At 42.5% G+C, this 18733-nt stretch overlaps 1 protein-coding gene across 1 annotated transcript in view; it reads right to left on the bottom strand.

Moving 5' to 3' along the window:
- LOC130045925 (phospholipid-transporting ATPase ABCA3-like) overlaps window positions 1-8146 on the bottom strand; it is a 105407-nt gene extending 97261 nt beyond the window's left edge. The window contains 3 exon segments of the mRNA XM_056138807.1: window positions 1561-1688; window positions 7373-7625; window positions 8087-8146. Of these exon segments, the coding sequence (XP_055994782.1) occupies window positions 1561-1688; window positions 7373-7625; window positions 8087-8146 (441 nt within the window).
- Window positions 8147-18733: the final 10587 nt, after the last annotated feature.

Here is an 18733-nt window from a genome sequence, read left to right as displayed (position 1 = left end):
GAGTCATTCTTTACTTATGGATGGAAATTTCCTATGAAGTGAAAATTTATGAGTGGAAAGAGAGAAAAAGAAAAAAATTATATTATGATGTGCCACAAACTTAGAGTAGCTAAGTCAACTAGAATCTGTAAAACTCTGGAATCATACGTGGGGAGGAAGCATAGCTAAAGTCATGTGGTTGGCAATATGTTCAAAATAGTGTTTTGGCATCAAAACTTATCAGCACTTGGTTTCCAAAAAAATCAACAAATTTTAGGTTTCATATTACACAAATCAAGCAGCAAGTTGAACACTAGTTTCTCAGAACTTATGTATTTTAAATATTCTCACAACACACAAAAATGGCAATTCTGTGAGGTAATTAATGTAGAAATTAATTAAATACATTAAAATTAGCGTGGTAACCAGTTTGGATTATACATGTTTTACATTATCCATATTAAATTTCCAAGAAATTATATGTTGATTATTTCTCAATAAAACTGGGGGAAAAAAATCAGACCAAGCAACTTACCACTCAACTTTAAAGATTTTGGTGTAAGAAGCAGAGTTAAAATATTTGCGGACACAAACAGCATTAATCAATAATGAGAATAAAACTTGAAATTGAAGACATTTCAAGATAAAGTATATTGCTGAGTGTAAATTACCAGCATATGGATTATTCTGAGTTAATGAACTCAAAGAAATTGGAGCACAAAATGGAGTCATGAAAGAATGGCATACTTAGAAAATGTCTAATATCTTATTAGTGATTTAATTAATGTTTTCTACTGAGAAGCATTTGTGTAACAGACTCAGTATTTGGCTTCAGGTCTAGATTTCATAGATTGACCATTTATTTCATCACCACCTGGAGAGAATGTTTTTAAGTGCTGCTAAAAAAACAAAAAGTTCAAAGTACTGTCTTTCTCCTCAGTGATCACAGATGTCCCAGTTCTAAATCAATTCGGCTGAGAATTAAGAGGTTTTTTTGTTTGTCTGTTTGTTTGCTTTTGCTTTTTGGGTCACATGTGGTGATGCTCAGGAGTTACTCCTGACTCTGCACTCAGGAATCACTCCTGGCGGTGCTCAGGGGACCAAATGGGAATCGAACCCGCGTTGGCTGCGTGCAAGGCAAATGCTCTACTGCTGTGCTATTGCTCCAGCCCCTTAAGAGTTTTCTTTAAAGATTTATAAAACGACTTAAATTCTGTGCTTTGTTCAAAGAAAGAATAATATCTTACAATTTTTCTTGAGTACAGTAAGTTAGTAAAAATGTAGATGCTTCTATAAGTTTATTTCGCCATCTTTTGACAAATTTTTTTTGGGCAGTTTTCTGTGAATCAAAGGCCTTGCATATGGAAGATAGTGTTTTTCCCTTATCAGAATAAAGAGAAGGAATACAGACATGATTTCTCAGATCCGGATTCATTCTTGTATTTTGTACAAGTAAAAAGTAAAAAGTAGTTTCTTCAGAAAATAAGGTAAAAATTTCATATGCATTAAAAATCCTGCAAGTGAGAAGCGTGATTATAAGAAACATATTAACTTGTAAAACGCAAAATAAAAATTTCTCACCTGAAGTGGTAGAGGGTCACTGTTGTTTTTGAAGTCAAAGTCAAACACAACCGCAGCCAAAATTTTTTTGGACATATTGTCATACTTAATGTAGTTATCAAGCTCAAGTTCTGAAGAAAAGCCACGAACTGTGTAGACAGGAAAATATTTTTTACTTAAATAAAAATGACTGATGATCACTCCTGAGAGTTAAGTTACTATTTTTACATGAACAGAAGTCTATCTAAATATTATGTGTTAAAATTTAGCACAGTGGGTAGGGCGTCTGCCTTGCAAGCAGCCAACATGGCCAACCCGAGTTTGATTCCTCTGCCCCTCTCGGAGAGCATGACAAGCTACTGAGAGTATCTCGCTCGCGCAGCAAAGCCTGGCAAGCTACCCATGACGTATTCAAGATGCCAAACACAGTAACAAGAAGTCTCAAAATGGAGATGTCTGGGCCCACTCGAGCAAATCGATGGACAACGGGAGGACAGTGGACAGTGGACAGTGATTCATAAATGAAAAATCAAAATCACAATGAGATACTACTCCAAGCTCACCAAAAAGGCTGTTATAAAAGATACAGGTTATACTAGGTAAGGAGTTGGAAGTTGGAATCTTCATGCTGATTAGAATGCAAAATGGTATGGCAGTGTTTCAAAAGTTAAACAGAGTTAGCATATGACATATTCATTCTATTCCAAGATATATAGTTTAGGGAAATAAAACTACACATCACATAAAATATGAGGAAAATTTTTTATAGTCAAAAGGTGGATATGATTCAAATATTTATCAACTGTAAAGGCTACACTATCTGAAGGTAGCACATCCACACAATTGGTTATCAGTAGAAAGAAATAAAATGTTCCTGTATGCTAAAAAGTTGATGAACCTTAAAAATATTATCCTATGGGGGTATGGTGCCGCCAGCAGGTCAGTTTGTACCTGTGAGGCGAGCAGCCTGATGGAACCATCAGGCTTTCAGATACCCCAAAATTGCTGCTGTGCCTTTGGCCAGACCCCAAAAACTTGGGGCAAAGTTTACCAAGAAAGTAAACAGCCAAAAGTTAGGTATGTGAGAGACACACCCACAAACAACCTCCAGTTCAGCTATATAATTGGAGGCATGGCTTCTCTGGTTCCTGATCAAACTGTTTAACGGACATGATCCCAGAGACTCAGAAATGAATCTTGGAACCCAAAGGCTTTTGTCAGAAATGTATCCTGTTCCTGCAGCAGATTACTGGCGCTGGGCCACTCCAGGTGGGAATAGGTTTCATGCCTTGGCTTGTTCCCCTTAACGGCCCACCATCCTCCAGAGTCCACTGGACAGTCAGGTCTGGGCCTGCAGTGATGAGATACACGGGGCCTCACCAGATTGGGGTGGAACCAGTCCTTTCCTCCCCATACCAGCGAGACTCTGAGTCGCCACCTACAAATGGCCTCTCTGACTCCTGATCAAGCTAATTAACGGCCACGATCCCAGAGGCTCAGAAACAAATCTCGAAACCCAGCGGCTTTTGGCAGAAACACATCTGGTCCACATACAAGGTGGCCGCCACCTCAGAGCTTCTTGGAAAGCCAGGTATGAACCGGTGGTGACAGGGCAACTGCAGTCTCATGGGAATGGGGAGAGTACTGGCTCGTCCTTCACGCCCAACTGAGGTCACACGAGTCCCCTCCCCCCCCTCCCCCCCCCCCCCCCCCACGAGCGGCTCTTCGGTACAGCCATGGCTCCAGAGGCAAAAGGACTTAATCCAGAGCCCGGCAGCTTGTGGCAGAAAAGTGAATGGACCATGCGTTAAACTACGGTGCCATGCCTCCCTGGGAGGGAAGGGGCATTGCTCCCTTCCACCATCCCCCCCACCCCCCAGCAGCAAGGTGGCCACCGCCTCAGAGTTTATTGGAAATCCAGGTATGAGCCAGCAGTGAGGGGGCAACTGCAGTCTCATGGGAAGGGGGGCAGTACTGGCTGGTCCTTCATGCCCTACCGAGGTCACGAGTTGTCCCCCAACAAGCGGCTCTCTGGCACGGCCATGGATCCAGAGGTAAAAGGACTTACTCCAGAGCCTAGCAGCTTGCGGCAGAAAAGTGAATGGACCATGCATTAAACCATGGCCCCATGCCTCCCCGGGAGGGAAAGGCTGTTGCTCCCTTCTGCCTTTCCCTCCCACCCCCAGTAGCAAGGTGGCCACAGCCTCAGAGCTTATAAGAAAGCCAGGTATGAGCCAGCGTTGATGGGGCAACTGCAGTCTCATGGAAAGGGGGCCGGTACCGACTCATCCTTTGCACCCTACCGAGGTCACGAGTTGCCCTCCACAAGCGGCTCTCCGGCACAGCCATAACACCAGACGCACAGAAACCAATCTCGTAATTATCTGGCTCTTTGCAGAAATCCAATATCGCAAGGCCACTATTGTGGCCATGCGAGATTATATGATTCTCATAACCAGCTATAGAAAATGAAGTATTTCACAATGCCTTTTCAGCAATTCTGATTGTTGGGGGTAAATTCTAAACAATAATGGTGCATCTTTTGTTGAAATAATGAATGTAATCAATGTAGAGAATAGTTAAGTGAAATCATCTACCTCACAGGCATTGGGAGGAGTAGGGGGGGAATATTGGGGTTCTTGGTGGTGAAAAATGAGTATTGGTGAAAGGAGAATTGTTTGATCATTGTGTGACCGAGACTTAAACCTGAAAGCTTAGTAACTTTTCCCACAGTGATTCAATAAAAAAATAAGAAGAAAAAATAATAGATAAATAAAATTATGAAAAAAAAGTAAGATGGAGTTCATGCCCAATTTAATCAGCTAATCAGTGGCTGAATAAATAGCAGAACTCCTACATGAAAAAATATTATCCTAAACAAAAGAAGTCTATCACAAAAGACCATATGTGGCATTATTAGAATTTAAAGAAAACCTATAAAAAACTATTGATAGAAAGGTTTATAATAGGCAGATGTATAGATACAGAAAGTATATTAGTGTTTTCAAAAGAAGACATAGAACTTCAAAAGCAATAATCATAGTAAATATTTGTTTTGTTTGGGGGGCATACTGGGCCTATTCAGGGCTTATTCTTGCTATTTGCTTAGTGATCACTTCTGGTGAGACACGGGGGGACCATATGGGGTGCCAGAGACTGAATTCATAAGGCAAGCACCCTATCTACTTTGCTATCTCTGCAGCTCCCCACCATGGTAAATATTTAAATAGCACTGTCCTCCTGTTGTACACCGATTTGCTCAAGTGGGCACCAGTAACGTCTGCTTAGTGAGACTTGTTGTTACTGTTTTTGGCATATCAAGTACGCCATGGGGACCTTGCCAGGCTCAGCCATGCGGGCAGGATACTCTTGGTAGCTTGCTGGGCTCTCTGAAAGGGAAGAGGAATTGAACCTGGGCCGGCTGCGTGCAAGGCAAACGCCCTACCTGCTATGCTCCAGTCAAATATTTAAATAAACAGTTTTTATTTAGTTAGAACGTAACATTTCACATTTATATAAATTGTTATATATGTATGATGCCAGGTGGTCCCATCAACGGCCAAGACCCAGAGACTATAAAATCCAGCTCCCGGAAGAGAACAGCACAGAGTCTCCTGCCCCTGCACCTGGCTGTCCTCACAGGGGCCCCTTGGAGGGGGGTGGGTTGAGTTTTCCTCCCCACCCAGAGCAGAGCCCCGGCAGCCGAAGACCTCCAGCTACAGCCATGCTGAGACCACTCTCCACACATCCAGACAAACCTCACACTTGAAGGAACCGGTAGAGGAACCCAGGCATGCAGGTCCCGGGGCTTAGATCTCTGAGCCTGCTCGGACCGGGTCTGGACCTTCTCCACCCAGATTCCTCATCTTCCAGTAGGTAGGCATTACACCCACCAGCTGTTGCCGGCGCCAGGTGATGCCATCAACGGCCAAGACCCAGAGACTATAAAATCCAGCTCCTGGAAGCGCGCGGCCACATGCGACATCTTATTATCTTGTTTTTACTTTGGAAAACCTGGCAGGCTACCGAAAGTATCCTGCCTGCATGGCAGAGTCTGGCAAACTTCCTGTGTCATACTCAATATGCCAAATACCAGTAACAATGATAGGTCTCATTCTCCTAGCCCTGAAAGAGCATTGAATATGGCTCTTTTAAAATCTCAGGGCTAGGAAGAAGGAGACTTTACTGGTGCCTGCTTGAGGCAAGAGATGAACAACAGGATGATCATGATCGTATGATTATATATATATATATATATATATATATATATATATATAAAACGGTCACGGTCACGGTCCTCCCGTTGTTCATCGATTTGCTCGAGCGGGCCCAGTAACATCTCCATTGGAGACTTTTTTGTTACTGTGTTTGGCATATGAATACATCATGGGTAGCTTGCCAGGCTCTGCCGTGTGGGCGAGATACTCTCGGTAGCTTGCCGGGCTCTCCGAGAGGGGTGGAGGAATCGAACTCGGGTCAGCCATGTTGGCTGCGTGCAAGGCAAATGCCCTACTGCTGTGCTATCACTCCAGCGATATATAACATTTTCTGGGAAAGTTGTGCACTGATGTAGAAATAAAACTACAATACAAAGATGGAAATATGATAAAGTTTGGGAACCAGAGTGATGATATAGTGGGTAGGGTGCTTGCCTTGCATGCAGCTGACCCAGGTTCAATCCCAGGCACCCCGTATGGTCTTCTCAGCCTGCCAGAAGTGATTCTTGAGTACAGAGCCAGGAGTAATCCCTGAATGCTGCTGGGTGTGGTATCCCCCCAAATAGTAAAAATTCCTACATACCAGAAAATATCTTAAATTACATTGTAGTAGCAAAGTATTCTAAGTGGACTGTGGAGAAAATAATTACAAATTATTCTTTTTTTGCAGTACCAAAGATCAAACCTACCACCTCTTATGTTCAAAGTATATACTCTTCTCTCTCTCTTTCTCTTTTTTTCTCTCTCTCTCCTCCCCCAAATATATATATTGGAGGAGGGCAACACGTAGCTGTGCTCAGGGCTTACTCCTGACACTGCTCTTGCAGGAGTGACTGTATGTAGTAAAAGGGATTGAACCCAGGTTGACCACATGCAAGGCAAGTGCTGTCCCCACTGTATTCTCTCTAGCCTTGGATATATCTATGTGTGTATAAAGGTACTGTACAATCTTTCCAGCCCTAATATATAATGTAGTCAAAAGGTGAAAAAGATCCAAATGTTTATATATACTAAGTCCAATTTGTCAATTTTTCAATTCCATGGATGATGCTTTTACTGTCATGTTTAAAGAATTCAACTAATCTAAGTTATACACATTTTTCTATGTCCTCTCCTAATTTAAAAAGTAATGCTACCTCTATATCTGTGATACATTTTAATGTAACTTTTGCATAAGGTATGAGGTTTCATTTTTCAGTTACTGATGTCCAAATATTCATCATTGTTTATTGAAAGAATACCATTGTAGAAAATTTATATTTCTGTGAGTCACTTTGGGTTTCCTATGATGTTTCGGATATCTATCACCAACAGCATGCTGTTTCTACAGCAATTATATTGTAAATCAAGGGTTGTGATACTTTCAACATCAGTTTTTAAAAGTTTTGAGCCACTCCCAGCAATTCTTGTGGATTACTCGCAACACGGTGCTCAGGGATCACTCTTAGTAGTGCATGGGGGGCTACGCGCTGCTGAAACTCAAAGACAGGGCTCCCACAGGCAAAGAATGTATAGCCCCTTAAGTCATCTCCCCAGCCCCCAACTTAGTTTTTTTCACCTTGTTTCAGTTCCTCAAAAATATTCAATAAGTACTATAGAAAACCTTAATTTCTAACCTTTATTACTCATGTTTAGATTGCTCTTCACATTTTCAATGATATCTTCCAGCACATCAATATCAGAAGGTACATAAACCAGTTCCCACTCTTCAGAATTTTTGAGAAAATGTGGCAGGGTACTGATGTTGTGAGGACTAAAACTTTGAGGGTTATTAGCATGCACATTAATAATTACACGGAATAGCAAAAGTGTTGTTGGAAATAGCAACGCTGTTAGGATGTCCAATATTAAATCAGAAAAATGCCTCGTCTAAAAACGGAACAAAAAGATAGTTTTCATTAATTTGAAATATATTCAATGCAAATGATAGTCTCTCTTTTTTTAAATGTAGGAGTACTGATATTTATTCACAAATGATAATCTCTGACACTAAGTTTTTGTAAATTTTATTACAGAATTCCAGTATTTTCTGAATTATATCATATTACACTTTGTTCCTCCCCTCTCAACAATTAAAATTTATTTTTGTTTTTTGTGATGCCACAGATCAAACCCAGAACTGTTGCATACAAAGCATAAAACATTACCACTGAGTCACATCCCTGACCCTTCTCTGAACTTTCTCATATCATAATATTGAAAAACTTAAGTTTTATGATATACAAGGGCTACCTATAGTCATAAAATTAGATTTTCAATATCCAAATATACAAATAATCTGAAGTACAATATGAGCCCTTAAGGACATTTCTATAGATGCTTGTACCTACCTTTAAGGTGAAATTTTTCCAGAGGAGCAGTGAAAATTGGCAGAGAATCAATAAACCCATTCTTCTATAGAGTGTTCAACTATAAGAATAGAAGAAAGGCTTTTCAATGTTATGTTACCAAAAAAATAGAGGAAATGTCAAGATAATGATATTCTAATCTTCCCCTCATCAACTTCAAAGATATATATATATATATACTAGAAATAGTGAAAATTCTTATCTATAAAATTGGTTACTACCCAGTGAAGTTCTAACAGTTAGTTTAAAATACCAGGAAGGGGCCAGAGCCACAGTACAGTGTGTAGGGTGTTTGCCTTGAATGCCATTGACTCGAGTTCTATCCTGGTCATCCCATATGGTTCCCCGAGCACCATCAAGAGTAATTCCTTATTGTAGAGCCAGGAGTAACCCTGAGCATCTCTAGGTGTGACCCAAAAAAGATGGAAAAAAACAAAAACAAAAACCAACACAAGGGAAAAGCTTGCTTTTGTAGCCCATGTTATTTCTTGAACATGTATTTTGCTTGCTTATCTCTGTCTTCTTGCTTGCTTGCTCTTTTGAGCTGATATTCTTTTCCTTCTCTCCCCTCATATTTTTCTAAGTATGTTTTGCTCAAGAAAAAGTATCTCGCTTCACACTAACACAAAAACCCAAAAGGGAAATAAAAAATATCAGTAAAACATTTTGTAAAATCAGTAAGATTATTCCAGAAGACATAAAACCAACAAGTTATATTTTTTCTATTAGTTTCCAGGACCAGATATATACGCATAGAAATTACATCAAACATTAAAAGTAGAATTAAATGCATGCTGAAAGTAGACTATAGACCGAACACGATGGCCACTCAATACTTCTACTGCAAACCACAACACCCTAAAGGAAAGAGAGAGCAAAAGGGAATGCCCTGCCACAAAGGCGGGGTGGGGGTGGGGTGGGTTGGGGTGGGGGGTGGGAGGGATACTGGGATCATTGGTGGTGGAAAATGGGCACTGGTGGAAGGATGGGTACTCGATCATTGTATAACTGAAACCCAAGCACGAAAGTTTGTAAGTCTACAACTGTACCCCATGGGGTTTCAATAAAAAAAATTAAATTAAAAAAGTAGAATTAACACTAATACTTCTCAAATTTCCACAGAAATTGAAGTGGGGACACTTCCAAATTCATTTTAGGAAGCCATTATTATCTTGATGAAACTTTTAGTAAGAGACTTATAAAAAACAAAGAGAGAGAAAAGAAAAGAAAGAACACTAAAATCACTTTTTCCTGAAAAACGAGATGAAAATCTTCTTAAAACATGCAAGCAAACGGAATTCAACAGCACATATATCAATAGGATCATGCATTGTTATGAAGTACAATGATAGACTTTGGTGTATTAAATCAAAATAATAAAAGTGGTATACATCAAAAGAATAAGGGGCAAAAATTATTCAGATCATTTCAGTAGATGAAAAAGAGCATCTGCCAAATTTGACACCTTTTAAAAACATTACACAGATTTTTTTATATGAATATATAGCACTGTAGCACTGTCCTCGTGTTGTTCATTGATTTGCTCGAGTGGGCACCAGTAACGTATCCATTGTGAGACTTCTTGTTACTGTTTTTGGCATATTGAATATGCCCCGGGGAGCTTGCCAGGCTTTGCTGTGCAGGTGGGATACTCTTGGTAGCTTGCCAGGCTCTCCGAGAGGGACGGAGGAATCAAACCCAGGACGGCCTCATGCAAGACAAACAACCTACCCGCTGTGCTATCACTCCAGCCCATATATATATGTATGTAACTTCAACATAACAAAGGCCGTAGAGAGACCCAGAAATAGTACAGCACTTATAATCCCTGACTCCCCATGGTGCCCTGAGAGCTACCAGGTGTAAACCCTGGAGGCCCCTAAGCTCTGCAGGCATGGCACAGGTAATCCCTAACACTGTAGGGCCAAACAGCCTGGCACCCTTGGGCCCTTGTACTGAACTAATGGCTGGCAGCTAACACCGGCCACTCATAAACGTGGGCTGTCATCAAGGCCAATTTCAATATGAATCCTTGACCTCTGCCCAAACCTTGGTGGAGAACCAGATATAAATAGGAGAGAGAAAACTCATCCTCATCGACCAAGAAAAAAAGCCTGGGGGGGGGGGGGGCAGAGAGATAGTACAGCAGATAGGGCGCTTGTCTTGCATGCAGCTGACCTGAGTTTGATCCCCAGCATCCTGTATGGTCCCCCAAACATCACTGGGAATAATTCTTAAGTGCAGAACCAGGAATAAATCCTGTAGCTCCAAAAGAAATAAAGATGAAAAAAAGAGAAAAAACTATCTTTCACAACGAAGACAAGCAGATGGCAAGAAGTATATGAAAAATGTTCCATATCACTTATAAGAGGGATGCACATTAAAACAACAAGGAGAGGTGATCTCACACCAGCAAGATGGGCACCCATCACAAAGAACCAAAGCAACCGATGTTGGCATGTATGTGGGGACAAAGCGACCCTCATTCACTGTTGGTGGGAATTTCAATGGGTCCAATCATTTTGGAAAACCATATGGACACTTACAAAAAAAGAAAGAAAGAAAGAAAGAAGAAAGAAAGAAAGAAAGAAAGAAAGAAAGAAAGAAAGAAAGAAAGAAAGAAAGAAAGACCACCAACCTAGAATTGAGCTTGTGTATGACACAGCAGTCCCTCCGGGCGGTCCCGACCACTCACCGTTCAGGGCAAGACACCGCGCGGGGCACCTCTGAGTCACGTGTCCGCACAGGCGGTCCCTAACCGCTCCCCAGGGGCAGGTACCTCGCGCCTCCGCCTGTGCTCGGTGCGCATGCGCGGCTCCTCCCCAGCACATGCGCCTTCTCCCCCCTGCGCATCTCGGCTCCCGTCACCGCGCTGCCAGTTTCAACCTTTCCCTTACCTAGTCCCCTTCGCCCTTCTTGGAGCTCTTCATCCCTCTCCTGGAGCCCGATGGACTCACCCATCACCCTTGACCCCCTCAGAACCTGGGGCCAAACCCCCTCACCCTTGCAAGCTGCGGAAGATCCCCAGAGCCTAAAGATTCTTCCGGGGGTCCCTCTGCTTGCCTGGGTTCTTAGCCAACCTCCCACACCTTCCCCGGGCTCTCCCCTCTTCCTATCCGGGTCTTGGTCATTCATCGGGCCAGTCCCAGGAAGGTCCAGGAGGCCTCAGGGACTCCCCAGCTTGGTTGGGGGTCAGTAACTTCTGAATGCTGCACTCCACCCCACCCCTTATACCCTCCAACTGAGGGTTACAAACCATGCACAGGGCTGGTAGCCAAAGTGTTCCATGCCTCAAGGTGCAGAGCCCCTCTCCTCCTTGGACCCTCTTCCACTCTTCTTCATGTTCTGCCTAGACTCTGCCCCTGCTACACAGTGCATGGGAACTGCCCCTTCAAGCGCTGCCTTAACTGGACACCATGTACTGTCTCTCTTCCCCAGAATAGTTTGTGATGCTCCCCTGGTCCTCTGTGTTGCTGCTCTCGGCCGTTTCCAGTCCAATATTGTTTAATGGCTAGAATCGCAGGCTGTGAATTGTCCAAGCGCAAACCTTCCTACCCCTGCCTTCCTATCCCGGGTATTGATGTATGCATTACCTTCTCAGTGCCCGGAGGGGCTCTGTTGGGAGGCGCACACACAGAAGGGCAAAGGCTTTCTCTTCCCACTGTTCTTTTTTTTTTTTAAAGATTTTTTTTTGGTTTTATGATTATTTGGCTTTTTTTTTTTAGGGTTACACCCAGCGATGCTCAGGGGTTACTTCTGGCTCTGCACTCAGGAATCACTCCTGGTAGTACTTGGGGGACCATATGGGATGCCAGGGATCGAACCCTGGTGGGTCACGTGAACCGTCCTACCCACTGAATTATCGCTCCAGCCCCTTGCTGCTTTTTTTCTTTTTAACATTCTTCTTGCTCTTGCTGTTGCCAGCACCCACCCCAGTGATTCACACAGTGTCCCCATCCTCGCCTGCTTTCCATTCCGCCAACACCTCCAGGAACTGTTTCCTGCTTGCTGGGCCTAGCACCAGTTTCCCGGTGTTCTGAGAGTATTGTCTGCTTGCTCCACAGCAGTGGAATAGCCCTGGCTCAGGACCAACAAACTTTTCATCTAGTGTGTGACAACTACTCCTTCTTCGAGAAGGTTTCAGTCTAAGAGGTGCTCTTCAAATTTTTCTTGTCTGGGTGATTCCCCTCAGCCATAGGGCTTGTTTTATTTTTATTATTATTTTAATTTTTATTAGTGAAACACCATGTGGTACAGTTGTAGATTTACAAATTTTTGTGCTTGGGTTTCAATTATACAATGATCAAACACCCATCCCTCCACCAGTGCCCATTTTCCACCACCACGGGTCCGAGTATCCTTCCCACCCCTCATCCCCCCATCCCACCCTGCCTCTGTGGCAGGGCATTCCCTTTTGTTCTCTCTCTCCTTTTGGGTGTTGTGGTTTGCAATAGAGGTATTGAGTGACCATCGTGTTCGGTCTATAGTCTACTTTCAGCATGCTTCTCCCATCCTGGGAGGATCCTCCGAACACCCTTTATTTGGTGCTCCTTTCCCTATCTGAGCTCCCTTTTCCCCTAGAATGTGTGACTGGCCTCCAAGCCATGGAGCAAAACTCCTGGTACTAATCTCGGCCACTCTTGGGTGATAATCTCCATAGGGCTTGTTTTAGAGTTCCCTTTCTTGCTTTGTGCTTGGCTTATGTTTTAGTTAAAGTGATGAGTGGGGGATCTGACATTATTTGTACTTTACTGAAAGATGAAGGATTAGGCTGGGATATGGGGACAGTGAAAGAGATCACAAAATAATTTTTGGATTGGGTAACTAATGAACTGGGAGATTAGATGTAAATAAGTTAATAAAATAGAGGTAAGGGCTGTTAGGGCAAAACCTGCTGGACTGGTTCAAAGATCAGATCATCCAGGGCTAATGTTAGCCCATCCACTTCTAGCATTCTTCACTGTGTGACATAGTTCTCATTCCCCTGACCCTGAAAGAGCCTCCAATCATTGGTAAAAGATGAGTAAGAAAAAAATCTGCTAAAATCTCAGGGCTTGGAGGAATAGAGATGTTTCTGGCCTTCTCGAGTAATTTGACAATCAACAGAATGACAGTGACAGCGACAAGTTAATAAAAATTAGTTCTTGCATCGTTTTCAAGATGTCCAGCCTAGGAAATACGTTCTGCCACAACGGAAATCAACTACTGAGTATATGTGAGAGGTGTAGGAATGGAGTCCATGGAAAATTGTACTATAGGTGAAAATCAAACAGAAAACAGTTTCTGAATCTCACTCTACTATTTGCAGTATCCAAATTACAATATAAAAACCTGAAAGAACTATATCCAAACAGAGAAGCTTCATGAGCTTTTTACATCTTCCAATCCAACAAGAATCAATCTACTTCAATCTACTTGTCTGCTTATTATTTTCCATTAATCTAGAGAGATGATTAGATTGCTCACATTGCTTTGGGGACGCCATCTTCCCCAACAAGAAGCAGAAGTTCTGTCTCCCTCTGTCTCTGCTTCATTTCAATCCTCACCTCCCTCCTCTTTCTCTTCCTTCTCCCCTTTTGCCTCCTCTCTCTCTCTCTCTCTCTCTCTCTCTCTCTCTCTCTCTCTCTCTCTCTCTGTTTTTGGGCCACACCTGGTCTGCTTAGGAGCTACACATAGCTCTGTGTTTGTGCCTGGGGTCCCTTTAGGTGGTGTCTCAAGATAGTGTGTAGTTCCAGGAATTGAACTACAAATGATGCATATCTAAAACCTGTATTAATGTAGTTAAATTGCTTGTTGCCTTTTCCAAGAAAAGCATGCGCTCTAGTCATTGCACTATCTCCATGATCTTTTCGTATTTTAAGATGGAACAAGAAAAAAAAAGTGTGTATTTTAACAAATGTTTTTCCTTTATGGGTTTGGATTCTAAGTGTTTTTGGTGCAAAGATTCTCTTAGAAATGCGGAATTTTGGTTTGAGTTTTGGAACCAACCCAAGTTCAACCTGAACTTTATATTAATTTCAACTATATTCTTAAAACTGTAAAACTGGTGTGTGTGTGTGTGTGTGTGTGTGTTGTGTGCATGCGTGTGTGGTAGTGCTCTTGTGGACATGTTTTTCTGAAAAATTAAAATTCCTTTTATTCATAACTCAACTTAAAATGTAAGTATCTTGCTCTTAAATCTGTCCCACCCGATAACACCTAATTTCTGGGTGTTTCTGTTGAAACACTCAGAATAATCAGGAATAAGTTTCTTTTCCCACTTTTATTAACACTGAATTTTTGTTGCCTTTCCCTTTTGCTGCTCTTTCTAGGAGTAAAAACAATAATATCACCAAATGTCTCTGTTCTTGGTACATCAGAGACACAGATACTTCATGTAAATCTATAATGATGAAACAATATTCTTTTAGGGAATTTGTTTGTCACATAAATATATTTACCTCAATAAGCACACACAAAATATATACACACCACTATGTATTCTGTAGTTCAAGAAAACACAGAAGGGTCACTCATTCTTTTTTGAACTAATTTTATCCTTTCCCCCTGCCCAGGGGTTATCCCTGGGACACACCTGGAAGGAGAGGCTGTGCTCACCCTCCCAATGAAACCATCAGAGCAACCTTCTTCCTAGGACTCACAGCAACCTTTAGTAGCCACTAGGAGCTGGAGAAGATTGAATGGCTGTGCTTCTTAGGGTCTGTCAAAATGAGAACCTACCAGAGATGTGGGAATCAGTTCCTGCAATCCACTCTCCTGGGCCACCCCAAAACCCCCTTCATAAAACTCCCTTTCCTTAGTGTTCACTATCCCTCTCCTTCCCAATTCTCATTCACCCTGACAGCTCAGTGCACTGAAACCTCAACTCTCATCTTCGAGTCATGCCTGTGAATCCCAGTCCTGCCATGAAGTTCACCAAATTTTCTGCAACACCCAAAAGTCAGATGTTTGCTATAGGTTCAACCCCAGCCCAATACCCACCCAGTTTTGTTAAAAGGTTAGAATCACAGGCTCTATTCACTAGATGCCCGTAAAAAGCCACAGAATAATGCATGAGAGGAAGGACAGATTCTAGAAAGAGAGAAGGGTGACCACCATCGACCGACCTAATTCAGAATCCTTTCCCATGATAAGAGGGAACAGTGCTAGTGAACCCCAAGGTTTTACCTCTAGACAACCACAACAGCATGAAGAAACAGCGCAAATCCCCACTACGAGGAGAGGAGGAAGAAAAGAGTCCCAAATCCTTAACAAGGGTTACCCACAAATATGCTCTCCCTGATAAAGAATTCTGAGATGAAATACCGAGGATGTTCAAGGAACTACTCAAAGAGTCAATGGAGGAGACATCCAGAAAATTAAAGGAAAAAAATGAAAGAAACGGTGGAAAGGATAGTCGAGAAAATACAGGAAGAAATGAGAGCAGAAATAAAAAAGCGACAAAAAGAAGTGTCACAAATAAAGGATTTGGTAGATGAAATTAAAAACTCGGTGGGTGTCCTCAGCAGAAGAATGAATAAAGATGAGACAGGATCAGTGAGCTTGAAGATCAACAAAATCAATCAACAAAATCCATCATATCAAAAAAAGTAAAGATAAAAAACCTGGGGGTATGGTGCTGCCAGCAGGTCAATCTGTACCTGTGAGGCAAGTGCATCAGGAGCCTGATGGCGCCTTCACACTTCCAGATACCCCAAAATTGCTGCTGTGCCTTTGGCCAGACCCCAGAAGCTTGGGGCAAAGTTTACCAAGAAAGTCAACGGCCAAAAGTTAGGTATGTGGGAGATACACCCACAAACCACCTCGGGCTCAGCTATATAATTGGAGGCATGGCCTCTCTGATTCCTGATCGAACTGCTTAACGACCATGATCCCAGAGACTCAAAACGAATCTCGGAACCCAAAGGCTTTTGGCAGAAATGCGGCCTGTTCCTGCAGTAGGTTACTGGTGCTGGGCCACTCCAGGTGGGAACAGGTTTCGTGCCTTGGCCTATTCCCCCTGGTGGCCCTGTGACCGCCATCCTCCAGAGTCCACAGGACAGTCAGGTTTGGGCCTGCAGTGACGAGACATGCAGGGTCTCACCAGATGCGGGTGGAACCGGCCCTTTCCTCCCCATCCCAACAAGACCCTGAGTCACTGCCTACAAATGGCCTCCCTGGGTCCTGATCAAGCAGTTTAAGGACCATGATCCCAGAGGCTCATGAATCTTGAAACCCAGCTGCTATTGGCAGAAATGCATCTGGACAGCATACAAGGTGGCTGCCACCTCAGAGCTTATTGGAAAGCCAGGTATGAGCCGGTGGTGACGAGGCAACTGCAGTCTCATGGGAAGGGGGATGATACCGGCTCATCCTTCACGCCCTACCGTGGTCACGAGTTGCCCCCGACGAGTGGCTCTCTGGCACAGCCATGGCTCTAGAGGCAAAAGGACTTAGTCCATAACCCGGCAGCTTGTGGCAGAAAGGTGAATGGACCATGAGTTAAACTATGGCGCCATGCCTCCCCGGGAGGGAAAGGGTGTTTCTCCCTTCCTCCTCCCCTCCGCCCCCAGCACAGCCATAACACCAGATGCACAGAAACCAATCTTGTAATTATCTGGCTCTTTGCAGAAATCCAAAATCATTATAGGACATTGTATGATTCTCATACCAGCTATTGAAAACCAAGTATTTCTTTCTTTTTTTCCCTTTATTTTATTTTATTTTTTTTAAAGTTGTAGATTTACAATTTTTTGTGCTTTGGTTTCAATTATACAATGATCAGATACCCATCCCTCCACCAGTGCCCATCTTCCACCACCATGGATAATATCCCTCCCACCCCCATCCCCCCATCCCCCCTGTCTCTGTGGCAGGGCAATCCCCTGTGTTCTCTCTCTCCTTTTGGGTGTTGTGGTCTGCAAAAGAGACATTGAGTGGCAAACATGTTCAGTCCATAGTCTACTTTCGACATGCATCTCCCCTCCTGGGAGGATCCTCCAAACATCCTTTATTTGGTGCTCCCTTCTCTATCTGAACTGCCCTTTCCTCTAGGATACCCGGCTGGCCTCTAAGTTATGGAGTAATCCTCCTGGTGCTGATCTCAGCTATTCTTGGGTATTAATCTCATACTTTGTTACTTTATATCCCCCAGATGAATGCAATCTTTCTATGTCTATCCCTCTCTTTCTGACTCATTTCGCTTAGCATGATACTTTCCATATTGTACCACTTGTATGTAAATTTCATGACTTCATCTTTTCTAACAGCTACATAGTACTCCATTGTGTAGATGTACCAAAGTTTCTTTAACCAGTCATCTGTTCTTGGGCATTCAGGTTTCTTCCAGTTTCTGGCTATTGTAAAGAGTGCTGCAATGAACAAACAAGTGCAGATGTCACTTCGACTATACATTTTTGCCTCTCTGGGATATATTCCCAGGAGTGGTATTGCTGGGTCAAATGGGAGCTCAATTTCTAATTTTTTGAGAATCGTCCATACTGTTTTCCAGAAGGGCTGAACCAGTGGACATTCCCACCAACAGTGAAGGAGTGTCCCTTTCTCGCCACATCCACGCCAGCATCGGTTGCTTTTGTTCTTTTGAATGTGGGCCAGTCTCTGAGGTGTGAGATGGTATCTCATTGTGGTTTTGATCTGCATCTCCCTGATGATTAATGATGTAGAGCATTTTCTCATGTGCTTTTTTGCCATTCGGATTTCTTCTTTGAGAAAGTTTCTGTTCATTTCATTGCCCCATTTTTGGATGGGGAAAACCAAGTATTTCACAGTGCCTTTTCAGCAATTCTGATTGTTGGGGGGAAATTATAAACACTAGTGGTGCATTTTTTGTCGAAATAATGAATGTAATCAAAGTAGAAAAGAGTTAAGTAGAAATCATCTGCCTCACAGGCATTGGGAGGGTTGGGAGGGGGGTATATTGGGTTTCTTGGTGGTGAAAAGTGAGTACTGGTGAAGGGAAAGGTGTTTGATCATCATATGACCGAGACTTCAACCTGAAAGCTTTGTAACTTTTCCCACAGTGATTCAATAAATAAATAAATATAAAAAGAAGAAAAAATAAATAAATAAAATTATGAAAAAAAAGTAAGGTGGAGTTAATGCGCAGTTCAATCAGCTAATCAGTGGCTGAATAAATAGCAGTACTCCTACAAACAAAAAAAAAACATGATCATATCACTAGACACAGAGAAAACTTTTGACAAGATTCAGCACCCGTTTATGATGAAAACTTTCACCAAAATGGGTTTCGAAGGTACTTTCCTCAAGATAGTCAAAGCCATCTAACAAACCCATGACAAGCATTATTCTCAATGGGAAAAAACTAAGGACCTTCCCTCTAAGATCAGGGACAAGCCAAGGATGCCCACTATCACACTTCTGTTCAATATAGTACTGGAAGTACTCACAATAGCGATTAGGCAAGAAAAATACATTAAAGGAATCTACATAGGAAAGGAAGAAATCAAGCTCTCACTATTTGCCATGATATGATACTATATCTTGAGAATCTTAAATCCTCTATCAAGAGACTCCTAGAAATAATAGACTTGTACAGTAAAGTCGCAGGCTATAAAATTCACGCCCAAAATTCCATGGTCTTCCTATATGCAAATAGTGAAACAGAGGAAA

The sequence above is a fragment of the Sorex fumeus genome, unplaced genomic scaffold (genome assembly GCF_029834395.1).
Source record: "Sorex fumeus unplaced genomic scaffold, SorFum_2.1 ptg000130l, whole genome shotgun sequence".
Classification (NCBI taxonomy): Eukaryota; Metazoa; Chordata; class Mammalia; order Eulipotyphla; family Soricidae; genus Sorex; species Sorex fumeus.
Note: the sequence above shows the minus strand (reverse complement) of the source record. Positions and strands in the feature narration are given on the sequence as shown.